The sequence below is a fragment of the Mugil cephalus genome, chromosome 12 (assembly GCF_022458985.1).
Source record: "Mugil cephalus isolate CIBA_MC_2020 chromosome 12, CIBA_Mcephalus_1.1, whole genome shotgun sequence".
In the NCBI taxonomy this organism is placed as follows: Eukaryota; Metazoa; Chordata; class Actinopteri; order Mugiliformes; family Mugilidae; genus Mugil; species Mugil cephalus.
In genome coordinates this window covers 18,500,568-18,513,271 of record NC_061781.1, presented here as the reverse complement: position 1 = coordinate 18,513,271, position 12,704 = coordinate 18,500,568, and the positions used below count along the sequence as shown (strand labels likewise).

Sequence of the window (12,704 nt, the reverse complement as noted above, 5' to 3'; positions counted from 1 at the left end):
AACCTCTCTTCTTTTCAGCACACAGAGCTATGAGTAAGACTTCTTTGTTTCTTACTGGAGTTGAGAGTCTGCCTGGTTTTGGCGCTGGTGCAGTACGCCTCGATTACTTTCAGGATCTGGGCGTCTTCTTCCAGAGCTGCTGTACCTGAGAATGAGAAGATTCCTTTGTCGTGAATGCCTGCATCATGAAACAACTTTAAAAGAGTAGTTGGACATATTGGGAAACACATTTACTGTAATCGCTTTCTTGCACTAAGAGAGGGGTGAAGCCCTCACATAGCTACAGATATAAATCGCTTTATATGTGGACAGGGCTTAAACTTGAAATAAAGACTGGAAAATGCTAAAAGGTGAAGCCTGGCTTTGTCTAAAGTTACAATAACACGCAGAAAAATGTTGGTTTATTCGCCAATACAGTCAGTTTTCACTTCCAAGCCTAACTCTCTACACAGTATTGGTCCTCAACATGGGGTCCACGACTCCAGGGGGGTCCGTCGACAAAATCAACTCCTCTCTTTAAATACACATGAATATGAATCCAACATATTTTAGTAACCGGATAAATAACAGGAACTGTCTCAACAGCGCACCTTCAAACAGAGCGCCAAACAAAACTTGTCAATCTAAGCCTCCTGTACAGAGTAGGCCCCGCCCCTATCGCTGCTAAGCCAATCACAACTGAGGGCAAAATGGATGAATAATTACATATATACATACATTTCATACATATATACATACATTTCATATATATATATATATATATATATACACACATACATATATATATATATATATATACACACACATACATATATATATATACACATACATACATACATATATATATACACATACATACATACATGTATATACACATACTATACATATTTTATATATACACATACATACATATATATTATATATAATATTATATAAACATACATATATATATATATACACATACATACATATATATATATACACACATACATACATATATATATATACACATACATACATATATATATATATAACCTGTGTGTTATTTGAATAGCTGATAACAATATATAATGTATATTTATAAATAGTTTAATATAGAACACATATCTCTCATCAGTCTGGGGGTCCTTGGCCTGAAAAAAGGTTAAAGACCCCTGCTCTACAGATGTGAACAGCACAGATATCAAACCATTTCCCTAAATTTTAACATGACATGACACAAACTCATGAAAAATTAAAGCAATCATACTCTTCCTCAAGGCAAATTCCTCCTCCGACTGTTTCCTCTCAGGTTTGCGCTTAGGGAGCAGTTTCTTCACACTCTTTGGACTTTTACTAAGATCCTTCACACAGACAGAGAGGGGCAGAAAAGAGAGGAGCGTGAGCGATCTTTGCACTAATCTAGACGTTGAATGAAATAAAAAGTTGGTCCGTCACCTCCTTGTAGCAGAGGGCAGCGGAGGGCCGAAGAGGCGGCGCAGGTCGCAGGCAGCTCAGGCTCCAGGGTTTGGGGGTGTTGGGCGGCTCCAGCGGACCCCACATCATGGTGCTGTGGGATGTTCCGTGGGAGGACGGGTGAGGCAGGGTGTGGTAAGTCGGGGCTACTGTCATGGACCTGCCCTCAGCATGTCGGGAGGGAGTGAGCGGGTGAGACGGGAGCTGAGGAAACAAAACAGCAAGGAGCTTTTATTAAAAAATAATGTTTTCATTAACACAGAAAGCTAACGAAGGATGTTTTTTAACATAACAGAAAGGCAAAAAGGCCCTAACCAATGGGAACCCCCACACACTACACATGTGGTATCGTCCAGAGACTTACTCCACTTGCCCCAAATTTCTCAACAGATATACAGTACATCCTTCCAGTTTAAAATGAGTCAGAAATCGCAGTTTTCTACAAGTCACACAGTTACAGTTTTCCATAATCTGCCACCATCATGCAAATGTGCCTATTGTAAATAAAATTACCACAATTGTTGAATTTTTATTCAAATTCAGTTCATTCTATGGATAACTCCCGGTCATTATACATCTGTGTTCGTTTCATTACATCCAATTGTGCGTTTTCGGCCTTTCTAGAGAAAGAAATAAGGCACTTAACGCTGCGTGGTAATTTGAGATGATTGGTAGACATAACGTGAGCCGACCTCTCGTCGTATATTGATTTTAGAGAACACAGTCGGCGAGAAATCAACGTATGCATTCACAGCTCCGCACTGCGTATTAATGAATCTAAAGAAAATTATCTGCTCGTTGGGGGGGGGTGTAATCGTTAGCCTCTGACCGTGTGGCAGGGAACGGTGAGTGGTTTGTGACTGGGTGCCGTGGCTGCCGTGTGTTTGATCTGTCTGCTCAGGTGCTCCACCCAGTCCTGCAGGTCCTGCTGGTTGGTGCACACCACCTGGAGACGGTCAAACATTGTGCCTGCGGGGAAAGGGACAATGTCATCAAAAGGCGTTTCCTGAGAATGATTTAATGCAGCGTAACGTTGCTCTGATGCGGCCTCACCGTTGAGCTCAAAAGCGTTTTTATGGGCTTCACAGTCTTCTAGTCTGGTCACTATCATGCCAGCCAGGGGCAATTTTCCCTGCAGAGAGAAATCAGCATATCATATCAGACAGATGACATAAGAGGGGGGGGAAAAAATCCCATTTAATGCACCACATTATCTTAAAAGCAGAGAATGGTTTATAAAAAGGAAGATTACATTAGATTGGCCTGAGAACCAGTTGCCGATTACTGACCTGAAATATGAAGCCACTCATCCTGGGGCTCGCAGACAACATGAGGAGGACGTGGGGGAAGAGCATGAGGTAACGCTCGTTCTTCTCCTGACAAACAGGAAGCAGAAAGAAAGACAGAAATATAGAGATTACGACGAGTAAATGCAAGAGAATAATAAGTTTTAGAGACTTTAGCTAAAATGTCTGTATATTTGATATCTGTACATAAATATCGGTATATCTCATGTAAATTGGACTGTAAGTTTTTAGTAATTTTTTTACTTCTACCTCATTCTTATTTAATTTTATTAGTTTATTTTTATTCTTGTGTCTATGTCTGGTTCATATACAGTATGTTCTTTCTTATCTTGTGACTCTCAAAATGTACAAGTATAACGAAGTTGACGTAGCTATTTTTCATATTTTTAAAAGTGCTGTAGCTGTAAAAGAGAGTGTAATATAAAAAAAATAAAAACAACAATGGTTGTAGCTGGTGAGAATTACGGGTGGAAGGTTTTACACAGTCATGTTTCTGTTACTAATCAGTCCTTTACATCACCCCGGATTTATACATTACAGCTGTCATAAAATAAAATCCCTTTTTGTAAGTTTTACACATTAACCCTGTTGTAATATTGAATTTATTAACAATAACAACAGCGGGTTGTCGCTGAATGATGTATTTTTTCTTAGTGTGACCTAGGCCATCACATAATTTATTTTCTGTACTGTGAACCACTGTTAGCCAACCAAAGAGGGGAGTTTATCACATTAATAACTAAACCCATATGGCAAAAGTTGTAGACACACGCAAGGTCTTTACAGATGCATCACTTTACAGATGCTCTGTCGTTTTTGACTTATACAGTGTATATGGATATAAGTACAGTAATAGAGAAATAGCACAGGCAGTAAAAACAATAAAAGAAAATGCGGACGAACCCAATGTAAAAAAACATCATAAAAAGTTATAGTTGTTGTAGAAGGCTTAAACCCACCCCACCCACCACCATTTTTGTAGGTTGCGTGTTTAATATTAGTAGTGAAAGTGCACAAAAACAATGCAATTTATAATTTATGGCTATTTTAGTGAAGTGCAGGTGAGGGATGTAGATGTTGTGGGTACCTCTGGAACAGGACTCTGGACTAAGACGTGGCTCATGTAGATCACAGACCCCAGGGTCTTGATGTCGTCGCCCTCCCACAGCCGGATGGACTCGGTGAGGATCTGCAGCTCCAGCCCTTTACGTTTCCGCACCTCCTGGCACTGAGCCTAGCATGGGACAGGAACACACAACCGCATCAAGGCAATGCATAAAATTCACTTAATTGAATATAAGGCCTGGTACATGCAGTGTACAAACTACTTTTAACTTACAGACAGATTTTTGAAAGATGCCATGCACTTCATGATGTCTGGCCTGTCTGGATGGCTCTCCTAAAAGAACGGAAACATTCTGCTTATTAAAGGCTCAGGAGATCAAGAGCGATGTTTATGCAGAGACACACACCTCCATGTGCCTCTCGAGCTCTTTGAGCAAATTGGGGTATTTGTCCAGTCTCATGAAGGGTTTACTGAGGCCTGTGGTCAGGGTGTGCATCCCGGGAGTGACTGCACCGCGTCCCTCCATAAACTCCCCCAACACCTCGCTGCACGAGGACGAACAGAGAAACACAGAGAATTAATTATCCATTTCCCGCCCGAACACGACGACCAAAGATTTTGAACATTTCTTCACAAACATCATAAAGGATTTCGTCACAGGATTATCCACACATAATAATCTCTCCGAAAATAGTGAAATATTCCTCTCACTGTATCCTAGAGCCAAATATGCAATCAACACATATCTTATTTTGCCTAAAAATAAAGCTATACGAGAAAAAACACAGTTCTTCTTAACCCTTCATAAGGCAATAATTAAAATAAATTAGATAGGTGTTATAATAGGATGGCAGAAAACTGTTTTACTTTGTGAATTTTGTTATTTTTTTCCATTTTCATGGAGAAAATCAAGATTTAAGGGTTAAAGGGTTAAAAAGAAATGTCTGGCATATTTAAAAGAAAAAAATGAATCACTTGGCATAACGACAAGTAATCATTATATCAATTGATTATTTGACTACTAGGCAAATCAACTCAACCACAAAAGCAGCTAAACACGAGTAATCAACACACATTCATTCATGGATAGACCCTTGAGATGAACCGTCTCGCTTTGGAGTGGGTCCAATGATAGTTCACAGTAATATTATCATAACTAATATTTCTCGGTTACGGGCTGAAAGAAGCCTGAACAAACTGCAGTTTTGAAAAATACCAGCTGAATTATCCCTCCTAGACGACCTACAGGTCCGACTAATCCCTGGTTCCATTCACACACAGTCATCCTGCACTTCGTCAGGTCTTTAAATGTCAGTAAAGCAGCAACATGTCCTTTCTGAAGTGTGATCTGTCAGACAGCTCACAAAGGTGTAAAGTCAAGCTGCTGGTTTTCATGCTCATGTTCATGTTCATGGTCACGATCGCCTCTGGTCGGGCTCTGTCTGTCCTCTGCTGTGGGAAACTTTCACAAACCTGTTGCTCTGGTGCAATGTGGTCTTTCAAACGTTTACCCTCTTGCTTTGCTATTGCAAACATATTTTTCCTTTTACCACTTGTCCATCATTTTATTTAATTATATCTGCAAGAAAACACTGCAGGCTACTACTACTGTGTGTCCATGGCGACTTTATCTGCCTCAATCAGCAAACAGCAGGTGACTACAACTGTAACCACGACCAGCTGCTACAATACAAATAATGTCCGTTCTCCTGTTAACACTGCAAACACTGTAAAATAATCCTTAATACGACCGTTGTAAACATACCTGTGTTGGGTGAGCACGTTAACTGCTGAGGGATGATTGGAGCAGTAGCCAACGTAAAGAGCCTTCATCTGTGGCATGAGATTGAGGAAGAAGTTGCCCACCCTCTGCTGGTTTTCTGGAAGCCTGGAGAAAATTATCACATGATCAATATAAACTCTAGTACTGTGACGAGAAAACAGATAAATGTGTAAAGGGCTAACCAAGTCACAAATAAGTAACACTGCCATTGCAGAAGTCTAATACGGCAGCCCTGCAGTACATGCAGTTTAACACTAGATGGCCCTCTGCTTATTATGAAACAGTGAGGGTGATGCTGCAGTGGTTGCTGTGTGTGCTGGGAGGGACTAACTTGGTGCACTCCTCCAGCGATTGGACGAGCATCTGCTGGAAGGTGCTGATCTCCTCGAGGTTTCCCAGAATAAGAGCCACTTCGGAGCTGCTCAGTCTGGAGGAAAAACGAAAAGGAACCAGCAAAATGGTATTCAGTGACATCTGACATTTCCTTTGTTTAGGAAATGTGTGTAAAAATGTGATTGATCCAGGTCCATGTGATAAACCCTTCACAGAATAAAAACCTAATTCTGATTCATATCTCAACAAGTCAAACCTGTCAATGTTCTGGAGAGGCCGTAGGTAGTTAGTGAGGAGAGTCTGAAGGTCCTTGGAGTATTCGGTCTCTGTTTCTAAAATGTTCTGCAACACCTAGAATAAAACAGGAAAGAGGGTTAAATTAAAAGTGTCTACATCTGATCAGCTTTGTAACCCGCAATCACTTAAAAAGAGAAACAAGCACGTTTTAGAACTTGTGACTTTCGTGCAACCGTGCATAGTAATGGGCGACTTGTCCACTTGGTAATAGCGTTTTTCCGCTTTAGCATTTCCGGCTGCTTCTCGATCTCTGCAGTTTTCGATTATTTTAACACATCGAAGAAAAGTTAACTGAGAAGGTTCATAGATATAAACATATGTACGACTCATCTTCAGCGAAATTCCTGCAAAAGTTTCAGTCACGTTATTGAAAGTGAAGCAGGAAGTGGAAACAAAAATTAACCCAACTGGCAAAAAAAAAGACCCAGCGCCCACTAGTGTTTGGGAGGGGTTGTTACAGAGCACACAAGTATAAATGGTTCACACTGGTGCTGGCTGTGTGTGTAGGTTATGGCGCAGAGGCATAAACAACACTTTAGATCACCTCAAAAAACAACTGCTGCGTTTCCATTGCTCCTAGAAATGCACAAAAACAAAACTGGTAATGGAAACACCTACTTTTTTTAAAAAAAAAAAAACTCAAATATCGAGGGGGTTTTTCAGACGTATTGATATAAAAGTTTATCGCAAAAGTGTTTTTCACGAAGGGGGTCATGTAACCAGTTCATTTGAAGTCACAGCTCATTCGCAATCATACTTGCAATTGTAAATTTCAGAGATAATGCTTTTATTTTGCAAAAAAAAACCTGTAATGTAAACACAGCTAGTGATGGTACTGGAAATGTTGGTTTGATGTTAGTGAAGGGAAGAGAAAAAGAAGTAACAAATTAAAAAATGAGAAAGAATCCAAGTAACGGAGCTGAGCTGCTTCCTTACCAAGTTATAGTACGTCTTGCTGATTGCAGTAGTGTCAAAGCCTTTAGGTGGACTCTTGAGGGTGCCAGACTTGGGGGACACTTGTTTGTCTGGAAGCAGATTAAACAGGGCTTATAGTCTTATTTCAAACATAGAGCCTTAAGTAATTTCAGGATTTAAGAAAAAAGGAACCAACTACAGTCGATAGCAACGTGCATTTTCAAGAGGAATCTCAGTGTTTACACTCGCTGCTTAATCTCGCCGCTCTCACATAAATAACGACCCATTCTCAAAATGAAATTACCTTTAGGTGCATTTAATTGCGCAAATAAATTAAGATGTGTATTAACAGTGCTTACTTTAATTCAGATAACACTCCTTCTACTGCCACACCAACTCATTTGGCACATAATTCACACAGCAGTAAAAGTACATCAACCGTGTTAGGTGTGACTGTAAAACTGTTACGGAAATTAAGAAACCAATTAAAAGAGGCTTGATGTAACGTAACCCTTCCTGAACAAACTGAGTGGTGAAAAGATTACGAGCGTGTCCGTGTGTGTGGCAAGAAGAAAATAACACACGTCTTTGCTGAGGTTTTTTAGTTCTGTAAGTTGAATCTAGTGTGAATGTCTATCTCTTTATAGAGACGCCACTCATCCCAGCAATCATCCCAACGTGTCGCACAAGCAGGAAACAACAGAACCCCGCAAAAACAGCAGCTGCATTACTGTCATGAGGCCAGATGGGCTGGTACTGACAGAGGCAGCTGTGATGTTGTCTCGCAGAGATGTGAAAACGTCTCTTGAGGCTAATGTTGTTCTCAGAGGCTTACAGCGTACGTGTTTTCAGGGTTGTAAATACCAACTTGGGACGTTGCAATAAATACAATGAATCACTGCAGCAAGTACGATATTAACGTCGTTAATGTTGTGAGTCACAGTTTCAAAACAGGATATGTGTAAATGCTCTCTGTAAAAAATTGTATTAGTCAGTAACTGTTATCATATCAGGGCATACACTGATCAGGCATAACATTATGACCACCTTCAGCTTGAGATCTGGTGAATTTGGGGGCCGGGTCAACACCTCGTGCTGTTCTTCATGTTTTTTTTTTTTTTCTTTCAGCTATTTCTAAACCCTTTTTGTGTGTGTGCCTGCGTCAGTCAAGGGTGGGGACGGTCTAGTCTGGTCTAGGTGGGTGGTACTTAGTAAAATCCACATGAATGCCAGGTCCAAAAGTTTCCCAGCAGAACATACTATTGTCTCAATATGTCTTTTATTTCTCCTGTCAGTGGTCATAATGTTATGCCGGATCGTGCAGACTGAGATCTAATCCCCGGCTTCATCTTACCTACAATTTACACCCTGAATCTCCCAGGCACATTAAAACGTCTTTGAAAAATGTCCCCAGAAACCATTTAACTAGATTTACTCACCAGAGCCCTTCACCTCACGGACATAGTTGCTAGGAAACCACCCGGTCCTGCCATTGAGCATCCCCTCCCACCAGCCGCCCTCCTCCTGACGAGTCACGTTGATGATATCACCCTTCTTAAAGGTGAGCTCATCCTCGTTGGTCTGCTGGAAGTTGAAACGCGCCCTCACCAGCAGCTGCTGTCCGCTGTTTTCCGACATGTCCTAACAAAAGGACAAAGCAAACAGAAATTAAAGAAAATATTGTGCAACGCTCGTTGCTCACGATACCTCCTCTTACTCATCAGCTCCATCTCTCCGTCTCTCTTCAAGCTTTAAAGAGGACGATGTTCAGCTCATCTCCAGACCTATATTTATATTCTGGGACTCCTCTGGAGTAGCTCTGCATGATTCACAGATCAAAGAAGTCCTTATGTAACAGATACTGGCACTTTATGCAGCCCCCCGGTTCATACTGCAAGCTGATTTAGTTTCTGTGTCTATTTTGGGGATGTTTTACGCCTCTACTGGATAGGTGGTAGTGGAGAGATGAAGGGAAATGACTTGAGTGAAAGAGAAGAGAAAACACGCAGCAAAGGTGCGTAGGCTCCACCTGTCTCTCTGGATTTGTACAAGTCTTTGCTTTTGGCTGAAAGTCAACCACTCACGCAGACATTACTCAAACCACAATGTCGCTGATGAACTCCCAAACGATGGAAGTGGTAATTACTCAAATTCATGTTTAAGTCCGATCAGCAATATAATATAATAGGGGATTAAGCAACTCCATAGCAACAGACGGCCCACGTGTTGGTCAAATTTCAACCAGGGCAGAGACGTCTTAAAGTATCTATTTTAACTGCTGTAACGTAAGTGGCATCACAAATAAAAGTATAATTATATTTTAAGCCTCACTGATTTATTTCTAATGAATTAACTGCCAGCTCTCAGACACAGGGCCGGGTGACCATCTTTGACACTAGCCAGGTTTACATGGAGACTTTTTTTTTCTCATTCTGACTGAAGGTTTCAGGTCGACCGTTGATGTTTACATGCACCTCTGCTTTCAACCGGAGCGGCCGTTTTACAGAAGTGTGACATGTGCAGATCAATGAAAACATCACGTGACTGATTAAAGATGGAGGTCTCTCCTCTAATCAGCAGTAGTTGCTATTGTTTTTACACTTTTATTATTAAAGCAACGGCTCGATTCAGAACGTTTGTGGTTTCCACTTTTGCTATTGTGCTGTTTAGCCTTACAGAGGCCGGTTCCGAATTTGTCCCACGCTTCAGTCTATCCCAGCTTCAATTAATTTGTGACCTTTTTAAACAGTTCATAAACCCAGCTACTGGTCCTTATTTGTCTGTAAAGCCGTTCCAGGTGAACTACCAGATTACATGTCCGTCTTGATTTGAAATATTTTTGCTTTACTTTATTGTCCCACATGCACCAGACTGAACTGGGAAACAGAGCTTTTCAGTGCACTGCTCCCAACACTCGGAGCAGTCTACAAACTGCTTTGAAATGCAAACATCTGGTCCCTCTAACCAAATTGTGAGTGAATCAGTTGGCACTTGTGGATGCTTCTAGGTTTTATAACTTCAAGGTTATATCTTCTGTTTCTGTTTTATGTCTCGGTTTTCAGGTCCTGTCTGTTCAACTGTAACATTGTAACTCTGTGCGACTGCCTTGGCCGGGTCTCCCTTATTAAAGAGATCATTGATCTCAATGGGACTGACCTGGTTAAATATGGGTTAAATAAAAAAGACACATGCTCATCAAAAAAAAAAAGCTTTAGACTGCACTATAAACATGAGAAAGGGGTTAAATACTGTATTTTTGTGTGCATCTTCTCTGTTCCTGATCTGTGCTATAGTTGGGTGGTGACAGCGAGCGGCGGCCTTACCAGACTGCGAAACTGGTTCTGCATCAGCTTGGAGGACCGGCCCAGTGAAGCCTGAGAGGACAGCGACTCAAACGACTTGATGCGGTGGGCTGAAGAGTGCCGGGCGCACACCGAATCACTGCCCACGCCGATATCTGAAAAAAGGAGGGCAGAGTATAAATAAACCGGACCTCGCATCTGCAGGGAAGTACCCACACACTCGTAACCGCTTCACTGTCTGTCACGGTGAGACTCGCACACATCGTATATAGACATATATAAATATATTTGGACTAACCTGCGGTCACTTTATTCAGAGAAACCAGACTGCTCAGCACCTTTGAGAAGTTCAGGCCCAGCAGCAGGTCACTGGCCTCAAACGGCTGCAGATGAGAGAGAACAGAACAGGAGCGTGAGTGCATTTCGATGCATTTCCTTCTTAAAAGATGAATCACTAATTCCAGCACGGCGAGACTGTGTCTTCAGGTGGCCGCAGTGACAAGCGCCGAGACAGTCAATCGATAACTCTCGTTATCTCCGACAAAAGCAGTGGGCGAGAACACACAAGCTCAGCGGCCGCACATATATCTACGGCAGCTACGGACACACATTCACGGCCCACAACTCCTCTGTGTGTGCTTCATGAATGCACTGAAAGGATAAGATTTTATTATTCTCGTGACAATGAGCTCATCCCATACAACTGAATCATGTATAGCCTTTCATACTGTAAGGTTGAACAAATCCATAGACAAACACCGGCTTGCTACCTTAATGGTCGGTCTCGTGGAGAATTCAGCTCAGTAAATAATTAACCCAGGAAGTGCTGCTCGAAGCCGGAGCTAATAGGAACTAGCAGTGGGAGTTGGGTCATATTACGCACATTCTCACTGCAGTGATTTTTTTTTTTTCCTTTTACAAAACTAATTGACATTTAAGTTTACTTTAGAAGTTCCCGTCCGCTCATTCAGCGCTTAAGGAGACTCAACAGTGAGTCATAGTGATACAAGTGACTGAATGGGAAGTTGCGAGCACAGGAGCCCTTGACCTAACTCTTCAGCCTGCCTTCACAGATTATTGCTCTTCAAGGATCTCGGTGTGATTTATTATGCTTAATTGCGGAAGAGCTTCAATAATATTATATTTTCACTCCGCAATCAACAGAGTGGATGTTGGTGGATAAGGTGAAGGCAAATTTATTCAAACCAGAAAAAGTATGAAGTCACAAGGCCGAAGTCAATCATAGCGCATCGCGTACAACTACAAAAAATTACAATCTTAAAAACTTCAAATATTCAATTCATCCTTTTACGAAATACATATTGGTTACTGATAGTTATAAACTTATAAAAACAAATGAAACACATCTTGTGACATGACTTAAATCACCTCACTGTGCTATTGTCTTGGAAAACTGGACAGTCCCAAAAAGACACACAATTGAATTATATGTGTGAATATAATCATCCGAATACAGTCAAAAAAAAAAAAAAAAAAGATAGCAACAGTCAAACTCGAGGCTTCACAGGGTGGCGTCCCTACGGGTCATCCATCATGTACACGGAGTCTATGCCAGCACACCCTGCGAAACGTTAATCCTGTCTCAGTAAAGCTGGACAAACAAAAATGTGTCATTGGCAACAAGTAATGAAAACAGTCATGTACTGAAACTACATGTATTTCTATAACAGGGCTGTCCCACTATGCCGGCATTAATACAGTAATACAACAAAACATAACAAATAACACTGAAGGTTGTCAAGAAGTGATCGTCAGTGGGAACCAATCGATCTGGCACCAGTGAATGAATTGGTAATAAAAAATAAAGCACAGGTAATAATAATGTCAACTTTGCCCGCTCAGCGCAGTCAAGCTGTCAGTGGCGTCTGGACCGCCGCAGCTCTCAGCGGCCTCTCAGTTAACATGAATGGCAGTGATTGTATCTCTGTTGATGACCGTCCTCTCTCTTCCTGTGTAACGGCTCCCAGTGATTAGCTACCCTTCGCTCCAGTTACAGTGAGGGTGACTGACTGAGATACGAGTCTCTTTCATCTTCCGCTCTGATTACAGATATGTCCTCTGGGGATATGTGAATGGCTGTGCTTGAGAGACAACAGAGTGTGTGTGTGCACGTCGGAGCCACAAGACTCTATGTCCTCAGTAGACAGTCAGGTGGAAGCATCCTCTTCCTCATCCATTAGCTCAGTTGTTCCCAACCTGGGGTCTAAAACTAGTGTGACCTGAGT

The 12,704-nt window shown here is 41.5% G+C and overlaps 1 protein-coding gene across 2 annotated transcripts in view; it reads right to left on the bottom strand.

Annotated features, from left to right (window-relative positions):
• Positions 1-12,704, bottom strand: part of arhgef7a (Rho guanine nucleotide exchange factor (GEF) 7a) — a 28,011-nt gene that overhangs the window by 6,239 nt on the left and 9,068 nt on the right. For both annotated transcript variants that reach the window (XM_047600839.1, XM_047600838.1), the window contains exons 4-19: positions 10,757-10,841; positions 10,480-10,613; positions 8,596-8,797; positions 7,178-7,266; positions 6,201-6,295; positions 5,943-6,038; positions 5,594-5,716; positions 4,235-4,373; positions 4,102-4,161; positions 3,850-3,996; positions 2,745-2,831; positions 2,509-2,587; positions 2,285-2,424; positions 1,438-1,659; positions 1,250-1,343; positions 56-145 (exon numbers count right to left, since the gene is read on the bottom strand). In XM_047600839.1, coding sequence (XP_047456795.1) covers positions 56-145; positions 1,250-1,343; positions 1,438-1,659; positions 2,285-2,424; positions 2,509-2,587; positions 2,745-2,831; positions 3,850-3,996; positions 4,102-4,161; positions 4,235-4,373; positions 5,594-5,716; positions 5,943-6,038; positions 6,201-6,295; positions 7,178-7,266; positions 8,596-8,797; positions 10,480-10,613; positions 10,757-10,841 — 1,882 coding nt within the window. The remainder of the gene's footprint in view (positions 1-55; positions 146-1,249; positions 1,344-1,437; positions 1,660-2,284; positions 2,425-2,508; positions 2,588-2,744; positions 2,832-3,849; positions 3,997-4,101; positions 4,162-4,234; positions 4,374-5,593; positions 5,717-5,942; positions 6,039-6,200; positions 6,296-7,177; positions 7,267-8,595; positions 8,798-10,479; positions 10,614-10,756; positions 10,842-12,704) is intronic.